Source organism: Hemitrygon akajei, chromosome 5 (assembly GCF_048418815.1).
Source record: "Hemitrygon akajei chromosome 5, sHemAka1.3, whole genome shotgun sequence".
Classification (NCBI taxonomy): Eukaryota; Metazoa; Chordata; class Chondrichthyes; order Myliobatiformes; family Dasyatidae; genus Hemitrygon; species Hemitrygon akajei.
The window spans coordinates 104,113,977-104,136,946 of record NC_133128.1 but is presented as its reverse complement, the minus strand read 5'-3'; the positions used below and the strand labels follow the sequence as shown (position 1 = coordinate 104,136,946).

Below are 22,970 nucleotides of genomic sequence, written 5' to 3'. Positions count from 1 at the left end.
GCCATAGAAAGGGTGCAGAGGAGATTTACAAGGACATTGCCTGGATTGGGGAGCATGCCTTTGAGAATAGGTTGAGTGAACTTGGCCTTTTCTCCTTGGCGTGATGGAGGATGAGAGGTGACCTGATAGAGGTGTATAAGATGATGAGAGGCATTGATCGTGTGGATAGTCAGAGGCTTTTTCCCAGGGCTGAAATGGTTCCCACAAGAAGACACAGGTTTAAGATGCTGGGAAGTAGGTACAGAGGAGATGTCAGGGGTAAGTTTTTCACTCAGAGAGTGGTGAGTGTGTGGAATGGGCTGCCAGCAACGGTGGTGGAAGCGGACGCGATAGGTACATGGAGCTTAGAAAAATAGAGGGCTATGGGTAAGCCTAGTAATTTCTAAGGTAGGGACATGTTTGACAAAACTTTGTGGGTTAAAGGTCCTGTATTGTGCTGTAGGTTTTCTTTGTTTCTGTGTTTCTATAATTGCATCTGGTCTATAATGTTGTTGCATAAAATGACACTGTCCTTTTGATGAACTTTCACTGCACTGAGTTACAACACAGTATGGTGACCAGAGGTGAGAGAAAGCATGATTCATTGAGGTTTACCCCTTGCTGGGGCTGAGGAGGCCTCATTGTGAAAGAATATGAGGGATTCATTCTGATTTATTCAAAGCTTCTGGGAGCAGGCAGTTAAATATTATTGACAGTCTGAAAATCTAAAAATTGCAGATGCTGAAAATCTGAAACAGAAAACACACAATCTGCTAGAGGACCTCAGTGGACCAAGCAGTGTCTGTAGGATGAAAGGAATTGTTGATATTTTGGCTCAAAACCCTACATCATGTTTTTTAAGCTGAACCATGGACATTTAAGCTGAACCATGTACCATTCCCTCAGATGCTGCTTGACCTACTGAGGTTCTCCGCCGATTTGATTGCTGATAAAAACAGTAGTATGGTGGAAACAGTCAGAACTAGTTCTGATGGAGAATCATTAACGTGAAATATTAACTCTGTTACTCACCACAGGTGTTGCCTGACCTGGTGAGTATTTCCCACATTTTATGGTATATGTATTAAAAGTAAGGTTAAAAAGTGTTCCCATTTTGTCCATAAATGATTTTGCTTTTCGAACATAGAACATGTACAACATAGGACAGGCCTTTCAGCCTACAGTATTGTGCCATTCTAATTAAATTAGTAATCAAATGGCCAACTAAACTAATCCCCTTTGCCTACACAATGTCTATATCCTTCCAGTTTCCTCATGTTCATGTGCCTACCTCTTAAACATCTCTAATGTATCTGCCTCTACCACCACCTCAGTCATTGTATTCCAGGCACCCACCACTCTGTGGAAAAAAAACTTGTCCTTTGGAATTAACCCCTCTCACCTTAAATGCATGCTTATTTTTGTAAGTTAAATTGCTGGGAAGTAACACCTTGGATACCCAATCCTTCTGATTTACTATTGTCTAAACAAGCTACTTTATTTCACCATCCTACAGCCTGGCACTCACAAACCCATGCTCTGGGGACCAAGATTGAACCACAATCTGAGGATTCACAGGGAAATTTTTGGAAATATTGAGAAGGTAAGTCTTACGGCATTTTCTCCGAGAGCAGCATTCAGGCTAATCCGTACTTTAAATGAATCTTTTAGATCTGAGAAAAAAAGAGGGCATAAAATGTGATTCAGATGATGAACAAAAATTTGAAAGTTAGTAGTCTGAAACACATATACATTTAAGTGTAGCGTGTATAAACCCTTTTGTTCTCTGCCCGTTTTCTCATCATCCACACAGAATTTTCCATCCATTGTAACTTCCCATTGTTGCAACCTACAGATCCTGTCACTACAACCTACCATTTCAATTTTTTTCCCTCTCCTGATCCTCCAGTATTGCCTTTGTCTCATTGCAGTTTTTACTACCAGAACTATTAACAACAGCTGCTCTTGTCAGGAAAGCCAAATACAGTCACTAGCAATGAAAACTGTAGAGTTAATAACCATGTTGTTTCATTAATCACTTCACTTACATGGGCTCCATTTGGTGTCCCAGCCAACAAATCTAGCATTGTTCTGATTATCTTTCTTCAGCCAAGTATATAAGGGTTCAAAGTAGTTCAGGAGAGGTGTGGCATTCATTCTGGTCTGTCCAGTTACTTGCCAAAGTGCCTCGGTCCATGGTTTGGAGCTCCCGAGTTTGAGCATGTTACTGGAAGAGACAACAAAGGCAAACATGCTTTTACAGAGTTCTGTAGTTCCATATTGCTTCATATTAAGATTTCCAGTTGTATGTAAAAATAGGTAAAGCCAGTTCAGAAAAGGAACTGTTGGCAAAGTTAAATGTCATCACAAAGATGTAAAAGATGGAAACAGTACACAACATGCACACGCTTGGATAAGAATGCACAAGGCATGGTCAATAAGTCAGCAAATTACACTAAAGTAAGTTGGCTTGTAGGCAACGAAGGTGGTTATTAGGAATTACAGATCAACTGAGTTTCCGTGCTGTGATTGTTATATGTTATATGTTATAAGTGAGTTCTTTACATTTTGGTGACACAAATGAAGATAGGACTTTCACAGTGAAGAACAGGGCTTTGGGTAGTGTTATAGAACAGAGGGACTGCAGGTAGACAGGGTGGTGAAGAAGCGTTTGAGTGTGTCATGGCACTGAGTATAGAACTTGTGATGTTAGATTGTAATTGTATTAGATATTACATTTGGAATATTGTGTCCAGTTGTGGTTGTCTTGCTATAAGAGGGTTTGGAAAGAATGCAAATATACACAGTATATACACAAAGATGTTATAGAACTCAAGGGACTGAGTTATAGAGAGAGGTTGAGCAGGCTAGGTCTTTGTTTATTGGAGTATAGGAAAGTGAGAAGTGATCTTATAGAGGTGTATAAAATCAAGACAGGAATAGATCAATGGGGAATCAGAAGGGAAAGATTGAATAGGAAATTGAGGGGCAAATTCTTCAACCAGAATGTGGTGTGTATATGAAGTGAGCTTCCAGAGGAAGTGGAAGGGCATTAACAACATTTAATACACTGGACAGGAATAATTCAGAGGGATATAGCACAAACACTGGTAGGTGGGACTAGATTAGATGGAAATCTTGTTAAGCATGGACCAATTGGACCAAAGAAACTGTTTTCATACTGTTGACCTTATGACTCAGTGGAAGAAGAACGACAAGAAGCCTTGTGTAGAGAGGGCCTTTAAATGAAAGAGTAAACAGACAGACAGACATACTTTATTGATCCCGAGGGAAACTGGGTTTTGTTACAGTTGCACCAACCAAGAATAGTGTAGAAATATAGCAATATAAAACCATAAATAATTAAATAATAATAAGTACGTTATTCCAAGTGGAAATAAGTCCAGGACTAGCCTATTGGCTCAGGGCATCTGACACTCTGAGGGAGGAGTTGTAAAGTTTGATGGCCACAGGCAGGAATGACTTCCTATGATGCTCAGTGTTACATCTCGGTGGAATGAGTCTCTGGCTGAATGTACTCCTGTGCCTAACCAGTACATTATGGAGTGGATGGGAGTCATTGACCAAGATGGCATGTAACTTGGACAGCATCCTCTTTTCAGACACCACCGTCAGAGATTCCAGTTCCACCCTACAACATCACTGGCCTTACAAATGAGTTTGTTGATTCTGTTGGTGTCTGCTACCCTCAGCCTGCTGCCCCAGCACACAACAGCAAACATGATAGCACTGGCCACCACAGACTCATAGAACATCCTCAGCATCGTCTGGCAGATGTTAAAAGACCTCAGTCTCCTTAGGAAGTAGAGACGGCTTTGACCCTTTTTGTTGACAGCCTCAGTGTTCTTTGACCAGTCCAGTTTATTGTCAATTCGTATCCCCATGTATTTGTAATCCTCCATCATGTCCACACTGACCCCTTGGATGGAAACAGGGGTCACCGGTGCCTTAGCCCTGCTCAGGTCCACCACCAGCTCCTTAGTCTTTTTCACATTAAGCTGCAGATGATTCTGCTCACACCATGTGACAAAATTTCCCACCGTAGCCCTGTACTCCGTCTCATCTCCCTTGCTGATGCATCCAACGATGGCAGAGTCATCAGAAAACTTCTGAAGATGGCAAGACTCTGTGCAGTAGTTGAAGTCTGAGGTGTAGATGGTAAAGAGAAAGGGAGACAGGACAGTCCCCTGTGGAGCCCCAGTGCTGCTGACCACTTTGTCTGACACACAGTGTTGCAAGCGCATGTACTGTGGTCTGCCAGTCAGGTAATCAATAATCCATGACCCCAGGGAAGCATCCACCTGCATCACTGTCAGCTTCTCACCCAGCAGAGCAGGACGGATGGTGTTGAACGCACTGGAGAAGTCAAAAAACATGACCATCACAGTGCTCGCCAGCTTGTCCAGGTGGGTGTAGACACGGTTCAGCAGGTAGATGATGGTATCCTCAACTCCTAGTCAGGGCTGATAGGCGAACTGGAGGGGGTCTAAGTGTGGCCTAACCATAGGCCGGAGCTGCTCTAGAACAAATCTCTCCAGGTTCTTCATGGTGTGGGAGGTCAATGCCACCGGTCTGTAGTCATTGGAGCCACTGGGGCGCGGCATCTTCGGTACAGGGACGAGGCAGGACGTCTTCCACAGCACAGGAACCCTCTGGAGACTCAGGCTCAGGTTGAAGACATGGTGAAGTACTCCACATAGCTGGGGAGTACAGGCTTTGAGCACCCTGGGGCTGACACCATCCGGGCCTGCAGCCTTACTTGGTGGAGGCGTTTCAGCTGTCTTCTCACCTGTTCAGCTGTGAAGCCCACTGTGGTGGTTTCAGGTAGGGGAGAGGTGTAGTCATGAGAGTGGGGTGGGGGCTGTGAGGAGGGGTAGGAGGGGAGAATGGAGTATGTGTTGGTTGGGGGCCGACAACAGATGAATCATGTGGGGGACGGGCAGGGGCCACAGTGTCAAATCTGTTGAAGAACAGGTTAAGTTCATTGGCCCTGTCTACGCTGCCTTCAGCTCCTCTGTTGCTAGTTTGCCGGAACCCAGTGATGGTCCTCATCCCATTCCAGACCTCTCTCATGTTGTTCTGCTGGAGTTTCTACTCAAGCTTCCTCCTATACCCGTCTTTAGCTTCCCTGATCTTGGCTTTCAGGTCCCTCTGTATTGTCCTCAGCTCCTCCCTATTTCCATCTCTAAACGCCCTCTTTTTAGCATTCAGGATGTCCTTAATGTCCTTTGTTACCCATGGCTTGTTATTTGAATAACAAAGGACAGTTTGAGGCTGAGGGGTTCTGGAAAAGAACCCAAAAATGAGTGTCTAGTCCTGTGAGGATGTTGCCATCCATTGAGGAATGAAGGAGCTGTGGGATACTTACAGGCTGGCTGGATGAACACAAGCATTGTGTGACCAGTGGAGTTTACAGGGGAACAGTGTGATAATTTGAAAATAAGGGAAAACAATTTGAAGGAGCTTGGAAAGAGGAGAGTTGATCTATTGTATTATGTACAGTAAGATAATGACCTTGATGTTAGCCTATTATTGTCACGTGTACCAAGATACAGTGAAAAGGTTTTGTTTGCGTACCATCCAGACAGATAATTTCAGATTGTATAAAGGAAAAGAGAATGCAGTATGGAGTGTTACAATTAATGAGAAAGTGCAGTGCAGTGTAGACCAACAAAATGTAAGGGCCACAGTGAGGCAGACTGAGAGACCAAGAATTCATCCTTTAGTATTTAAGAGAATCATAGCAGTGGGATAGAAACTGTCCTTGAGCTGGTCATTCGTATTCTCAAGTTTCTGTACCTTCTGCCTGATGGGGAAGAAGAATGGGATGGAAGAGGTCCTCAATTACATTGGCTCTTCCCAGGATAGCAGAGTTTTACAAGATAGATACTGTGAGGATGTTTCTCATGGTGAGGTAGTCTACAGCCTCAGGATAGTTAAACATCCATATAACTCAGATGAAGGGGGATTACTTTTGTCAAATTATGGGAATTTTTGGAATTCTCTGCTTCACACAGTTGGGCCAAATTAATAAGTACAATAAGGGCTGAGATAGGAAGGTCATGGGGACCTGGCAGGACAGTGGGTTGCAGGCCTGGGGTCTATATGCCTTTCTCCTGGTCCTTTTGTATGATCAACATTGAGTCCTGATGAGGGGTCTTGGCCCGAAACATTGACAGTGGTTCTCCCTATAGATGCTGCCTGGCCTGCTGTGTTCCACCAGCATTTTGTGTGTGTTGCTTGAATTTCCAACATCTGCAGATTTCCCCGTGATTGATCAGCAAGATCTGTTTCTCCAGACCACCAGCCATGGTTGAGAAATGGTCCCACAAACCAGCAGCACGTGGGTCAATACTGTTCTCATCAGCGGAAATAGGCAGGCAGCCTAGATGAAGGGTGATAGAAGCAAGGCCAGATGGAGAAGCCTGGGAGAGGATGGAGAAGGATTTGGATGATTACTTCAGTAACAAGAGCACAAAGAAAATAGGACAGAATTGTGAGTCTATGGTCTCATGCAATCAAGGGAAGAATGTTCCATGTTGGCTTATATGAGACATTGAGGCTGCAAGCAGTATGGGTCATACTGAATGATATGAATGGTAAGTGTCACAGAGCCATTTGACCTGTTGAGCCCAATACTGGTTTTGTGTTGGAGCAATTTGACAGTCTCGCTCGTTGGTCCTCTTGTAAACCCTTTTGTTTCAGACACTTTATTCAGCTCCAATTTGAACACTGCATCCACTACTATCCCAGCAGTCCATTCCAGACTTGACTACTCCCTATCTCACGCCCCACTGCATCCTTGACTCCTCTATCACTGGCTCCTCTCTCTCTCTCTATCTTAATTTGAAGATCCTCTTGTAACTCCTGTGTTCTTAAAAAACAACTCCAGCTTCATTAGTTTCTCCATTTCAATTCCCTCATTCCCTAGAATCATTCTGGTAAGTTTTTTCTATCTTCTCTACAAAAACTTTACACATTTTTGAAAACATTCGGCCCCCAAAATATAAAAGATCATTGTAATTCTCTTGTTGTCTGATTATCTCCCTCTTTGTAAAGCTTTGCTTTCTTAACCACATATGCTACTTGCCCTGATACTTTCAACAAATTGTGCACTTATAACATCTGGGCCTCTCTAATCTTTTAGAATGGCTTCCTTTGGTTTACTTTGCCTTTTCTCATTCTTCCTGCCAAAATAGAAACACTTCACATTTCTTAGCATTATGTTTCTGTTCACACACACACACTCAATGGCACTTCCTGTACCTAATAAAGTGGCTACTGAGTGTACATTTGTGAGCTGTAGCTGATTCACTTCAAGGTTCAATGTGTTGTGCATTCAGAGATGCCCTTCTGCACACCAATGTGTGGTTATTTGAGTTAGGATTGCTTTCCCATCAACTTGAACCTGCCTGGCCATTTTTATTTAGAGAGAGAATGCAGAACAGGCTCTTCTGACTCAATAAGCCATGCTGCCCAACAAACCCTATTTAATCAATCACAGGATAATTTACAACGACCAATTAACCTACCAGCTATTACGTCTTTGGACTGTGGGAGGAAACCAGAAGGAAAGCCAAGGGGTCACAGAGAGAACATACAAACTCCTTACAGAAGGCACTAGAATTGAACTCTGAAATCAATGCCCCTAACTGTCACTAACCACTGTGCTACTACAGCCTCTGGGCCTGCACCCTCATTCTCCTTGCTCTCTTATCAACAAAGCACTTTTGCCCACAGAAATGAAGATCACTGGACCTTTTTCATTTTTGGCACCATTCGCTGTAAACTCTAGAGAGTGTTGTATGTGAAAATCCCAGGAAATCAGCAGTTTCTGAGATACTGAAGCCACCCTGTCTGGCGCCAAGTCACTTAGGTCATATTTCTTCCCCATTCTGATGTTTGGTATGAACAACAACTGATTGTCTTGACCATGTCTGCATTGAGGTGATGCTACATGATTGTCTGATTAAATATTTGCATTAGCAAGCAGGTGTAAATGATTTGGGCTAAAGTATAGGTGGGCTGATTACTAAATTGTCAAATAACACAACAATTGGCTGAGTTGTGGGTAGTGAGGGATGTTGTCAGGATAGTGAGAATACATTAGAATATAGATCAATGGAAATGTTGTCAAAGAAATGACAGATGAAGTTTAATCCAGATAAGTGCGAGGTGTTGCATTTTGGGAGATCAAATGTGAGAGTGTACAGTAAATGATCTATACAGAAGTACTGATCCATAGAGGGATCTTGGGATCCAAGTCCATAGCTCCCTAAAAATGACAACACAAGCAGATAGTCTGGGAAATAAGACATACAGTGTGCTTGCCTTCATCAGTCAGGATGGTGAACATAAAAGTTGAGGAATCATGTGGCAACTGTATAAAACTCTGGTTACGTCACATTTGGAGGATTGTGTGCAATTCTGGCCAACACATCACAGAAAGAGTGTAAAGGCTTTGGAGAGGGAACAGAAGAGATCCACCAGGATGTTGCCTGGATTAGAGAGTATGTGCCATGAGTAAAGGTGAACAAACTTGGATTGATTTTTCTGGAACGTTAGAGGCTGAGAGGAGACCTAACAGAACACAGATACGATCGACTGTCAGTCTTTTAACCAGGGTGGAAATATCAAATATTATAAGGTTTACCTATAAGGGTAGAGGAGGAAAGTTTAAAAGCAGATTTACAAAGCAAGTTTCTTTATATAGAGATTGACATGCCTTGTCTATTTATGTGCATATCTAAATACATTCTGGGGTAGACTTCATTTTCCCCTTGGAGTTTACCCATCTGTATGGATTTTGAGATGTCTAATAACTTTTTAATAATGACATGCTCTAGACTTTCAGCTACCTCACTAATGACCACCCCACTCTGCTTGGTGAGTACAGACAAGAAGTACTTATTAGAACCTCACCCACACCTACTGGTTCCACACAGTGACCTTTCAATGTACTCCAAGGTGATCTTTCAACCTACTTTAAGGTCAATTTAACCCTTCCCTCCAACACAGCCCTCCATTTTTCTAGCATCCATATGCCTGTCTAAGAATCTCAAATGTACTTGCTTCAAGTGGATAGCTAGAGCCTTTGTCCCATGGAGGAAATGGTTAATACAAGGTGGCTGAACTTTAAATTGTTTGGTGGAAATTAAGCTTTCTTTTACACGGGGGGGGGGGGGTCAATATTCTTGCAGGCAGGTTTACTAAAGCTGTTGGTAGTGGTTTAAATTATTATGGCAGGGGGATGGGAACCAGTATAATAGAGTTGAGGGTGAGCCAGCAAGTTTACAAGTAGATGATGGGTGTAACATGAATGCAAGGAAAGACAAGCCAATGATTGGGTACAAATGCAGACAGAGCAAAGAGTTAAATTGTACCACAGAGGCAACATTCAAAAGGGCAAAAAATGCAATACTGAAGGTGCTGTATTTAAATATATGTAGCATTCGGAATAAGGTGGACAAACTCGTGGTGTAATTACAGATTAATTGGTATGATGTTGCAGCCACCACCATGGCTGAAAGAGCTGAACATCAAAGGATATACTTTGTACCAAAAGGACAGGCAGGAAGACATAGGTGGTGGTGTGGCACTGTTGGTAAGAGATGGAATCTTTAGAAAGAGATGACATCGGGTCAGAGAACGTTGAATTTTTGTGGGTGGCGTTAAGGAACTGCAAGGGTTCAAGAACTATTATGGGAATCATATATTAACTTCCAAGTAGTAACCAAGATGTGGGGTTGAAATTGCAAAGGGAGCTGGAAAAGGCATGTAATTAGGGTAATGTCACAATTGTAATGGGAGACTTCAATATGCAAGGAGACTGGTGTCAGATCGCAAGAGAGGGAACTTGCTGAATGCTTATGAGCTGGATTCTTAGAACAGTTGTGTTTGAGCCTAACTGGGGAATGGTTATCTTAGATTGTGAGTTGTGTAATAACCCAGATCTTATTAGGGAGCTTAATGTAAAGGAACACTTAGGAGACAGTGATCATCATATAATTGAATTCATACTCAGTCTGAGAGGGAGAAGAACAAGTCACATGTATCAGTATCACAATGGAATAAAAGGAATGACAGAGGCATGAGAGAGGAGCTTGCCCAGCTGGATTGGAGGGGGATACTGGTGGGGGGTGATGGCAGAGATGGCTGAAGTTTCTGAGAATAGTTCATAAGGCAAAGGATAGAAGAATGGAAGGGGGGTGGAATCTCATTGAAACCTGCCAAATGTTGAAAGGACTAGACAGGGTGGTTGTGGAGAGGATGTTTTATACTGGGGGTATCTAGAACTAAAGGGCACAGCTTTAAAATTGAGGGGTGACCTTTTAGAACAGAAGTAAGCAGGAATATTTTTAGCCAGAAAGTAGTAAATTCATGGAATGTGGTGGAGGCCAAGTCCGTGTGTATATTCAAGGCGGAAGTTGATCATTTCCTGATTGGTCAGGGCATTAACAGATGTGGTGAGAAGGTAGGTGTATGGGGTTGAGTGGGATCCAGGATCAGCCATGATGCAATGGCGGAGCAGACATAATGGGCTGAATGGCCTAATTGTGACAATAGTGGCAATTGAGAAGCTGTATGGTAGATGCACAAATATGCAGGAATGGATGGTGAGCAGGCAGAAGAGATTTACTTTAATTTGGCATCATACTGGACATTATGGGCTGAAGTGTATTTTCTTTTTCTAACAGTTTACAGAGCTATAACCTCTGCAAAGGTTTGCAAACACTTGGCTGTTGCTGTCAGTTGCAAACACATCTCTAATTTATATAGAGTGGAGGTATTTTTTCAGTATCTGCCTTGGTGATGCCTGACAGGTCAGGCTGCTGGAATGATTGATTCAGATTCAGATTTAGTTATCACCTGAACTCTTATAGAAACATACAGTGAAATATGTTGCTTGTGTTAACAACCGAAGGACGTGCTGGGGCTGCTGTGTAGGTGAGGGGAAGAATATGAAGAGAGCAAATGGAACAAGAAAAATGGAAGATTGATGGATAGTGTGGATTTAGTGGGCTGATTGGTCTGTTTCAGGGCTGGATCTCTATGAGGGAAATGAAGGCATCTGATCCTTATTTAAATATTACTCCCAGATGACTAATGAGCTTCAGCAAACAGCTGGAGAATGAGCTAAGGAATTGAAATCTTTTTTATGAGTTTCTAACCATAGAAATTGTATTTATTTTTGTTAGCTTGTGCATATTTACTTGTTGTAGCCAATCACCACTAGAATATCATACCAGCAGCATGTGTTTCCCACCAACAGCCCATTGCAGTATATTTAATGGCTTCTCTTCAGGAGCATGCCATATGGAAGGAAGATTGTGGTGGAAATGTAAGTTTGCAGGTGGTAATTGATTTCTTTCATCAGTCAGAAACAATATCATGACATTTTGAATCTTTGCACTACGTGTCAGAATTTCTAGACAGCCTTGTTTTCAGAACAACTTTGAGTTTGGAAGCATCCAGACACCTGTTTCCCAGAATCCAGACTGACCGCTTACCTGAGCTTTGTGCCTGCTTTTGTGGCATTGGTGATATCACACTTGTACAGTTCACCAGTATGGCTTGCAGTTTCACACAGTGCTTCTTGGAACTGGAATTGATAGATGGTCCTGGTGAAGTACCTGGACACAATAGTACATAGAACATAAAACAATAAAGCACAGTACAGCCCACCATAGAAACATAGAAAACCTACAGTACAATACAGGTCCACAAAGCTGTGCCAAACATGTCTTTACCTTAGAACTACCTAGGGTTACCCATAGCCCTCTATTTTTCTGAGCTCCATGTACCTGCCCAGGATTCTCTTAAAAGACCCTATCGTATCCACCTCCACCACCATCGCTGGCCGCCCATTCCACGCAGTCACACTCTCTGCGTAAAAAACTTACACCTGACATCTGCTCTGTCCCTACTTCCAAGCGTCTTAAAACTGTGCCATCTCATGCTAGCCATTTCAGCCCTGGGAAAACCCTCTGACTATCCACATGATCAATGCCTCTCATCATCTTATACACCTTTATCAGGTCACCTCTCATTCTCCATCGCTCCAAGGAGAAAAGGCCGAGTTCACTCAACCTATTCCCATAAATCATATTCCCCAATCCAGGCAACATTCTTGTAAATTTCCTCCTCACCCTTTCTCTGGTTTCCACATCCTCCCTATAGTGAGGCAACCAAAACTGAGTACAGTACTCCAAGTGGGGTCTGACCAGGGTCCTATATAGATGCAATGTTACCTCTCGGCTCCTAAACTCAATCCCACGGTTGATGAAAGCCAATGCACCTTATGCTTTTTTAAGCACAGAGTCAACCTGCTCAGCAGCTTTGAGTGTCCTATGGACTGGGACCCCAAGATCCCTCTGATCCTCCACACTGCCAAGAGTCTTACTATATTAAGACTATTCTGCCAAATATTCTGCCATCATATTTGACCCAGCAAAATGAACCACCTCACACTTATCTGGGTTGAACTCCATCTGCCACTTCTCAGCTCAGTTTTGCATCCTATCAATGTCCCGCTGTAACCTCTGACAGACATCCACACTATCCACACCTCCAACCTTTGTGTCATCAGGAAACTTACTAACCCATCCCTCCACTTCCTCATCCAGGTCATTTATAAAAATCACAAAGAGTAGGGGTCCCAGAACAGATCCCTGAGGCACACCACTGGTCACCGACCTCCATGCAAATTATGACCTGTCTACAACCACTCTTTGCCTTCTGTGGGCAAACCAGTTCTGGATCCACAAAGCAATGTCCCCTTGGATCCCATGCCTCCTTACTTTCTCAATAAACCTTGTGTGGAGTACCTTATCAAATGCCTTGTTGAAATCCATATACGCTGCTGTTCACCTTCATCAACATCACCATATGCCAACCCTTTAAGCTACTCTAAGATCAATCTAACCATTCCTTTCCACATAGCAATCCATTTTTTCCAACCTTGTGCCTTTCTAAGAGTCCATTATACATCCCTAATGTTTCCACCTCTAGCACCACCCCGGCAGCAGGTTCTGCACACCCACCACACTTCGTAAAAAAAACTTACATCTGACATCTCCCCTACATCTTTCCTTCAACCATCTTAAACTTATGCCCCCTCATTATTAGCCATTTCCTCACTGGGAAAGGTCTTTGGCTATCCACTCTATCCAAGCCTCTTATCTTCGGTGTACCTCTTTAAAGCCACGCTTCATCCTCCGCTCCTCCAAAGAGAAAAGCTATAGCTCGCTAAACCTCTCCTTATATGACATTCTCTCTTGTCCATGCAGCATCCTGGCAACTCTCTCCTGCAACCTCTCTAAAACTTTCATATCCTAAACATAATGAGGCGACCAGAACTGAACACAATCCTCAATGCATTGCTGTACTCTAAGCAGAGTTTTATGGAGCTGCAGTATTGCCCAATGCACAACATAACAGTGTAGCTTTGTAGAGCTGTAACATTACCTGGCTGTTCTTGAACTCAATCCACACACACCATATACCTCCTTGAGTACTTTCTCAACTTGCACTGCAAATTTGAGAGATCTATGGATGTGAACCCCGAGATCCCTCTGTTCCTTCACACTTACTTGTCATTTATAAAAATCACAAGGAGCAGAGGCCCCACAACAGATTCCAGGCAGAATATGCCCCATCTATAACCACAGTCTGCCTTCTGTGGGCAAGTCAATTTTGAATCCATGCAGCCAAGTTTCCCTGGATCCCATGCCCTCTGACTTTCTGACTGAGCCTATCCTGGGAAACTGTGAATAAATGCCCTACTTACCTTAGAGTCATTTGAATAAACTTGTAGAACACTACAGCACAGAAACAGGCTCTTTGGCCCATCGAGTCTGTAACAAACAATTAATCTGCCTTGTCCCACTGACCTGCACCTGGACCATATCCCGCCATACCCCTCCCATCAATGTACCTATCCAAATTTCTCTTCAATTGAACCCACACCCATAACTTGTGATGGAAGCTCACTCCATATTCTGAGTGAAGAAGTTCCCTCTTAAAAATTCACTCATGTTCCTCTAAAAAGTTCACCTTTCACCCTTAACCCATGACCTCAAGTTCTAGACTCATTCAACCTCAGTGGAAAAAGCCTGCCTGCATTTACGCTATCTATACCCCTCATAAGTTTGTATACCTCTATCAAATCTTCCCTCAATTTTCTGTGCTCCAGGGAATAAACTCCTAACCTATTCAACTTTTCCTTATAATTCATGTCCTCAAGTCCTGGCAACATCCTTGTAAATTTTCTCTGTTGTCTTTAATCTTACTTATATTTTTCATGTGGGTAGGTGTCCAAAACTGGAAAATTGGGCCTCACCAATGCCTGTTTTTAATCTATCTATCCACTTATTTGTTTGTTTGTTTACCTTGTGTCTGAGATACAGAACAGAGAAGGCCCTTTCAGTCCTCAGCAATCCCCGATTTAACCCTAGTCTAAACTCGGGATAATTTACAATGACCGGTAGCCTACCTAACAGTACATCTTTGGGCTGTGGGAAGAAACCGGAGTACCCAAAGGAAGTCCATGCAGTCACAGGGAGAACTTACAGGCAGCAGTGGGAATTGAACCCATGTTGTGCTATAAAGTGTTGTGCTAACCATTGCACCACTGTGGCATGTCTTGTACAATTTCAAAGCAAGCATCCCAATTCCTGTACTCAATACATTGATTGATGAGGACCAATATGTCAAAAGCTTTCTTTACAGCCTGATCTATCGGTGACACCATGTTCAAAGAATTGTGGATCTGTATTGCCAGACCCCTCTCTAGTGCAGTCCTCAGTGCTCCACCACTCACCATGTAAGTCTCTAAGAATCCTCTCCAATAATTTGCCCACCACTGACAAAGACTCCCTGGTCTAGAATTGTCAGGATTACCCTATTGCCAATCCTAAACATAGGAACAACATTAGCCACCCTCCAGTCCTGCAGCCATCGAGGATGCATACATCATTTGACCAAAATCTTTTACAACTAATTCAAAGATTGAAGTGCTATTCGAGGCTCAGTCTGTGCCTGGTGCCTGGAAGAAGAGCAAGCAAACATATGTACCTTATGAAGGAGTAGTCATTGGCAACATGGAACAGTGCAGCTGGATCACAGTAGTTTTCATCGTGGGGCAGGGGCTCAACAACACCAACAATCTCTCGTCTAAAGAAAGGTGAAAATAATTAATTTCTTCAGTGGAATGAAAGGCAGAGCTGTTCCAGAACAACATAGCACAGAAAGCCAGTTCACCTCCTCATACCCACAAAGGGACTTTCCAATTAGCCCCACTATCTGGCCTTTTCCCTACAGCCCTGTCTACTTTAACAATTCTAGCATTTATTAAATTCCCCTTTGAACATTTTGTTTTGAATCTTCTCCCACACTCTTTCAAATATTATATTGAGAAACTAATATTTTTATTTAGACTTTAATGGTCTTTATAAAATATACTTCTCTTTGATTGCCTCCATCCTATTGTCAGCTATACTAGTACTATATTTCATATTTTTTGTAACTGCATCATAATTATATGTGCTGTATGTGTTGTGCATTGTGTGCTGTGTGTGCCTGTTCTGCACCTTGGCCCTGGAGGAATGCTTTTTCATTTGGCTATATTCATGTGTATGGTTGCATGGCAATTAAACCTGAACCAGGACATCAGGGTTTAACAGTCTGCTCAGGAAATTATATTTAATTCTTATTCTCACCATGTGTGAACAACTGCCTTTAGCCTCAGCCTTCTCTGCACTGCAGAAAACAGTCACTCCATATGACCGTAACTGGACATAGTGCTCTGGCTGAGGATTACCCAATGCTACATAAGGCTTTAAAACAACCCATACATTTGCAGCCTCGACTTTTGTTCATAAATATGGGGAGCTGTGGCTTACAGGGTGGAAAATCGTGGCTTCAAGTTCCACTTCAAACATCTGAGTATAAAAACCTGAGCTGTCACTCTACTGCAGTACATCCTTCAGACGAGAGGCTCATCCCATGGTCCTTCTCTGGATATGAGCTGTTGTGTGCCAGTTGGTCAACATTAATCCCAGTCAAATGTGATAATGTGACTAAAATATTCACTGGTGGATCAATGTGGAACTTCCTGGCCATTGTTATATTGTTTGTGAATAACCTCATGGTTATCTCACATGCTGACTAATTCCATAAACACTGTAGCTCAGTACTTGTGAAGTACTCTGTGAAGGTTTCACGCTGATATGAATGCTACTGTAAACTCATCTTACTTTTAAAGCCTCGACACTCATCTCTTTTGTTTTAAGAGGCTTTTTGATGTCCTGTTATCTTAAAGGCTGGTGTTCTGGTATATCAAGTAATTACACACCTTACTAGATATTACTAGAACATTATAATTTATTGGTATGGGAAATGAATACAAAGGCAAATTGTGCTTCACACAAGTAGAGGCACTGTCATATAGCTCCAGTGACATATGTTCAATCTTGATCTGAAGTACTGTCTGTGAGGTGTTTGCATGTTCTCCCCGTGTCTACATGGAATTCTCAACAACATACGGATGAGAATCTTTAAGATGTTCATCAATCTTCAATTCAAACCTGAGGGCTGATGGGAATTCAGGGAGGATAACCTACAAAGAATATCAGTAGAGAAATAGAATTAACATGTGAGCTGGCATAGGCTCAGTGGGTCAAATGGCTTTCTTCTTTGTTATAAAGAGACATGGGATACTGGATGTTTCAATTATATGGAGTAATATCAGTGAGACCACATCTGATGTATTGCCTACAGTGTAGGTCTCCTTACTTAAGGAAAGATATTAATGCATCTGAAGCATTCAAGAAGGGTCTAAAGACTGATGCTATTTCTTTCAACCAGCAAGTAAGAGGAATTCAGAAATCAGATTTAAATGTTGAATGGCGCTAGAACTTACTTCATTTCCCAGAACTTTTTCATCCACTGATCTTTGGGTATTTCTCCTCTGAATATTTTCCATCTCCATTGCTCCAGCATGAAAGTGAAAGGCAAAGTGCCAACAATAGTCAGGGCTTGCTTCAGCAGGAAATTAATGTCAGTTTCTAGAGAAGAGACCACAGATTTCACAGCTGTTACTTTACAACTATGTTCTGATTAATATCATGGAAATTGTTCATACTGTAGATAGTCCAATTTTTAAAAAGTTAAAAACATGAAGAGAATGAGTCTTATAGAGGTGTATAAAATAGATAAGGTGAGAGGACTCAGTCTTTTTTCCAGGGTTGGGGAATCAAGAACTAAAGAACATTGGTTTAAGGTGAGAAATGAAGATTTAGTAGCTACCTGAAGCCAACTCCAAATGAAGGCCTGTATAGGAATGGGCAGTCAGAAGAAATGGTTGAGGCAGATACATTAACAACATTTAAAATTAACTTGGCCAGGATCCAGAGTGGCTTCTACCCCAGTGTTATAAGACACTTGAATAGACATCTTAAATATTAAAATGGATTCTTGATCTTTCAGTAAGAAGACAAAGAATCCTTAAACTGGGATCATCAGTTGTGGGAAGACCAGAAATAGAATGAATGTAGTTATCCTCTTTTTTTTTCAGGAGCCTGATGGCTGAGGGGTGGTAACTGATCTTGAACATGGTGGTGCAAGTCCTGAGGCTCTTGTACCTCCTGCCTGATGGCAACAGCAAAAGGAGAGCATGGCCTGGGTGGTGAGGTTCTTTGATGATGGATGCCACTTTTCTACAGCAACATTTCATGTAGATGTGCTCAATGGTTGGGAGGGCTTTACCTGTGATGTACAGGGCCAAATCCACTACCTTCAGCTCAAAGGCATTGGTGTTTCCATACCAGGCCGTAATGCAGCCAGTCTACACACTTTCTGTAGAAGTTTGCCAAGGTTTTTGATGACATGCAGACTCCTGGGGAAGTAGAGGTGCTGTCGTGCTTTCTTTGCAATTATATTTATATGATGGGTCCAAGACAGGTCCTCAGAGATACTTACTGACCATCTCCGCCTCTGATCCTCCACTGGGTACTGGCTCAAGGACCTCTGGTTTCCCTCTCTTGGAGTCTACAATCAGTTTATTGGTCTTATTGACACTGAGTAAGAGGTTATTGCTACTACACCACTGAGCCAAGTGTTCAATCCCCTTTCTGTATGCTGATTCATTACCCGCTTTGATGCAGCCCACAGCAGTGGTGTTATCAGCAAACTTGTATATGGCATGGGAGCTATACTTAGCCACATAGTCACAGGTGTAAACAAGTTGAGCAGAGGGCTAACCACACAGCCCTGTGGTGCACCTGTGCTGCTGGAGATTGTGGAGGAGGTGTTTTTACCAATCCAAACTGACTGGAGTCGACAAGTAAGGAAAGCCAGGATCCAATTTCACAAGGTCTTGGAATTTACTGATTAGTTTTGAGGGGAAAATGGTATTAAATGCTGAGATGTAATTGATAAAGAGCAACTTTGCTGCCCAGATGTTCCAGGGTTGAGTGAAGAGCCAATGAGATGGCACCTGCTATGGACTTGCTCCTTCAGTAGGTAAGTTGGAGCAGATCCACTCAAACAGGTGTTAATCACTTTCCTGGGGCGATCTCTTCATGGCAAAGTGACTGAAGTCACATTGGTGACAAGGTCAAGTGTCATAGAAATATATGGGGATGGAAAATGGAAATGTCTCTTTGTCTCCCTCAGAAATATTGAAGCCATTTCTTTTGGCCAACACTGATTTGGGTACTTTGACTAATTCAGGGAAACAGTGTGGGATATTTCTGTTCCGTCAGGCCATGTTTAACTTTTGCCTGCTAACAGTATCCTCTTAACATCAACTGGACGGATTGTCCTTCAGGACAGCTGTTGGTAGCTAAGTACCTGAAGAGTATGGAAATGATTTATGAGAATATTACCAGGATTTGAAAATTTGTCCTGTAGGGAGAGGCTGGGCACACTAAGGACTTTATTCCTTGGAGTTTAGGACACTGAGGGATGATATTATGGAGGTGTATAAAATCTGCGAGGGGCGGCATCGATAGAGCGAGGCAGGGAAAGGCAATCAGAAACTAAAGACCAGGGTTTTAAGGTAAGGGGAGCAAGATTTAAAAGGGACCTGAGGGGCATCCTTTTCAGTCAGTGGTTAATCTGCTTATATAAAGAGTTACCAAATTGATGCAAGTAACATTATAAAACTTAAAAGACATTTGGACAGGCACGTGGATAGGAAAGGTTGTGAGGTACGTAGGTCAAACACAAGCCAGCTTTCATGGACCAGATTTCATGGCTGTGTAGAGCCAGAGAGCCTGTATGACTCTATTGAAGGAAACAATGTTAAAAGGTGAAATGACTCCATCAAAACAAAGGAATTCTCAGTTAAGTCCTTCTGGTATTTTAGTTTTGGGTATATAATCGGTGTTATTAAATCAAATGTCTGATTTTCATTCTCATTGTCTGCAGTGAGAAATCTGGTTGAATATATGCTGAACATTTTAATAATAAGCCAACATCTACACCTCTATTTTGGGTCAATTGCTAGAGTGGGAGTGGGTCAGTTACATTGACCTCATTATCTTGCTTGGGAATAATAAGACCAGAAGGCCATAAGACATGGGAGCAGAGTTAATCCAGTCAGCCCATTTTTCCCCACCATTCCATCATGGCTGATATATTTTTCCTCTCAACTCCATTCTCCTGCTTTCTCGTCATAACCTTAGCACCCTTACTAATCAAAAACTTGTCAACCTCCTCTTTAAATTTAGCCAAAGACTTGGCCTCTAGAGTCAATTACCAGTGAATTCCACAGATTTATCACCCTCTGGCTAAAGAAATTCCTCCTTATCTCTGTTCTGAAGGGATGTCCTCCTAATGTGTGTCTGTGCCCTCTGGTCCTCTACTCTCCCACTGTTGGATACATTTTCTTCACCTCCACTCTCTCTAGGCCTTACAATATTTGGTAAGTTTTGATTAAATCCACTAAATCCAATAAATCTATTGTTCTTAAGTCCAATGTACAGGCCCAGAACATCAAATGCTCCTCATATAAGCCTTTCATTCCTAGAATCATCCTCTGAACACTCTCCAATGCCAGTACATCTTCCTTAGATAAGGGTTTAAAACTGTTCACAATACTCTGCATATGAAATAACCAATGCCTTATGAAGCTTCAGCATTTTCATCAGTGGCAAGAATGGGAATGTGAATGGGAATGGGAAGAGTCTATATTATGATATTAACTCCAGTTTAAGGAGTTAGCCATTGAAGTCAGAGATGAGGAAGAATTTCTTCATTCTACAAGGAATGAACATTTGACATTCTTTGTCTAAGTAAGCTTTTGAGGCTCAGTCTCTGAGTATTTTCTGGAATTAGTGACTCAAGTTCATAGATTGTTGAGTATTGTAGAAATCAGAGGATGTGGGCTGGGCGTAGGAAAGATCTGAATAAGACATATACAACATTTTTGAACTGCAGTGGAAAAAACAGCAAAATGATTCTCAACACGTATCAATAAGAATTTCTCAGTCAGAAGGTTGATCCAAGTTAGACATTCCATTGTCAGCTTTGTCAGATAATATGCCTGCTCAAAGCACTGACAAAAGGGAACTACATGAATTGCCCTGATTTCATCTCGCCCTTTCCATCAGGCAGAAGATACAAAAGCTTGAGAACAAGTACCACCAGGCTGAAGGACAACTTCTATTTTGCTGTTATCAGACTCATGAGTAAACAAGCCAAAGCGGAACGCTTGATGTCTCAGTCAACCTCATCATGGTCCTTGTACCTTATTTGTCTTCCTGCGCTGTATTTTCTCTAATCTAAGACTATATTTTAAACATACTGTTTTTCTTTTGTACTACTGCAATGTACTTACATATGGAATAGCATGCAAACAAAAGCTTTTCACACTCTCTGACAATAATAAATGTCACTATCATTTGCAACCCAGCAATATTCTTAGAGCAGGTTAAAAGGTTGGTAAAACATTGTGGGCCGAAGGGCCTGTAGTGTGCTGAAGTGTTCTATGTTCTAATATTCATTTCGAATATAAAATTACCAAGACTGGAATTCAACATCTGGATATAACTTTATAAAGAGTTGGTACATACCTTTATTTTCAATAAAAGAGTCCTGAAGAAGGTGTAGAGATTTCAAGTGCTTTGGGGTGGCTGCAGAGAGTGACATGATCTCACCAACAGCCTCATGGAAGCCCTCATTGGCTCCATTTCGGAATAAGTATGTTTGGTTCGCATACTCCATGTCGTATTGAATATGTCCCATTTCATGGTGGACAGTTAGGAAGTCTTCCATGTTAACTTTAGTGCACATTTTAATCCTGGATTTAAAACAAGGTTCTGTATTTAGAATTTAGGCTTACATTCCTCTCTCCATTTCCTTTCATAATGGGACAATTCCTATTTGAGTCCACTGTTGGGCTCCAGCTTTTATACACTTGCCCTTGCCCTTCAAACAGTTAATAAGCTCATTTTTGACAGAAAGAGTTTATAATAGAAACCAGAAGCAAAAAATTGAGGATGCTGGAAATCAGAGAGAAAAACAAAAAATGATAGAACTACTCAGCATTCAAACAGCGTGTGTAGAAAGGGAGAAATAGGGTTAATGTTAGTTTATTTTGCGCTCTTCTCTGTTATTTAATGTTCTATGATGAGGTGAGTAGAAATAGAACCATGGGTATGTGGTTGGACATGGTGACAGGCACTGAAGTTCGCCGTGGTACTTTTGAACCTCCTATGACCTTGTATCACAATATCTCCTTAATCTCTAGGATTAGGCGGCATCTGTCATTAAGGACCCCATTATCCAGGACACCCTGCCATCAGAGAGGAGGTACAGGAGCCTGAAGCCACACACTCAATGATTTGCTTCGGGAGCATCTTTTCCTCCTCTGCCATCAGATTTCTGAACTGGCAATCAACCCATATTCACTACCTCACTGTTTCATTTTGCTCTCTTTTTCTACTACTTATTTAATTTATTATATGTATATATATTTTATATTTTTCACTGTAATTTATGGATTTTTATTATGTATTGCACAATACTACTGCCACAAAACAACAAATTTCATGGCATACGGTCTGCCAGTGATATTCATCCTGATCTGATTACAAGCCTTTAAGATCTGACTTCCTCCCTTTCTATCCTCCTGGCTGTGTTATTACAGTATGTGCGCTTAATGAAGAACTTCAATCCCCAGTAGGCAATGCAAGTGGTTCACTCGGAACCAGAAGCTACAATGGTGACCGGGCGTGCATGTGCAGTGTTGAGCTAGGTTCAGTAGTAAAATGTTCCAATGTAAACCCACACCAAGTTTGACTTTACTAAGAACAAACATAACATGGAGGCAGGAGTCGGCATGAGGTCTAAACATAGAGAGTAAATGAATACCATGCGTGACTGAGAAAGGGAGTGTGAGTACAAAGGTGTGAGCAGCAATTGATGGAAAGCAGCTGGCTAGTGAGAAGAGAGAGGGCGTTGTTCTCAAATTTCAGCAAGAGAGATTCAGGTCTTTCAGGTGAAAGGCCGAGAGTTCCCATCGTGGATAATCTAAGTCCTCCTGCACCTATGCAATTTATCGGAATTCTAGCTGATAACTAGAAACGCTTCAAAACGCAATTCAGCATATACTTTTAAGATACATACTTACTGCAATTCAGTTTTATTTTCTATATAATAAACACTGAACTACTGCCACAAAGTTAAGAAATTTCATGACATGAGCTGGTGATATTAAACCTGATTCTGATTTTGATTCTGAATACGTATAGGGCAGCAGAGACCAGACAAGCACAAGCTAAGAAGCTACAAAGGTCAGACACAACAGTGCATGCTGTGAAAACAGAGAAGCAATGCACAAGATGTTTCCCAGAGCAACAGTAAAGCAAAAAGGGTGGATCAAACAGGAAATGCAGCAAATGCAGAGGTAGTCATATTCCAAAAATGTGTCCTGCGTATGGAAAGTCCTGCAATAATTGTGGAAA

General features: G+C 42.0%; 1 protein-coding gene across 1 annotated transcript in view; it reads right to left on the bottom strand.

Moving 5' to 3' along the window:
• Window positions 1–22,970, bottom strand: part of ace2 (angiotensin I converting enzyme 2) — a 131,103-nt gene that overhangs the window by 30,084 nt on the left and 78,049 nt on the right. Inside the window, exons 9-14 of the mRNA XM_073046158.1 lie at window positions 21,078–21,304; window positions 16,922–17,066; window positions 15,076–15,174; window positions 11,511–11,633; window positions 2,028–2,206; window positions 1,594–1,652 (exon numbers count right to left, since the gene is read on the bottom strand). Of these exons, the coding sequence (XP_072902259.1) occupies window positions 1,594–1,652; window positions 2,028–2,206; window positions 11,511–11,633; window positions 15,076–15,174; window positions 16,922–17,066; window positions 21,078–21,304 (832 nt within the window). The remainder of the gene's footprint in view (window positions 1–1,593; window positions 1,653–2,027; window positions 2,207–11,510; window positions 11,634–15,075; window positions 15,175–16,921; window positions 17,067–21,077; window positions 21,305–22,970) is intronic.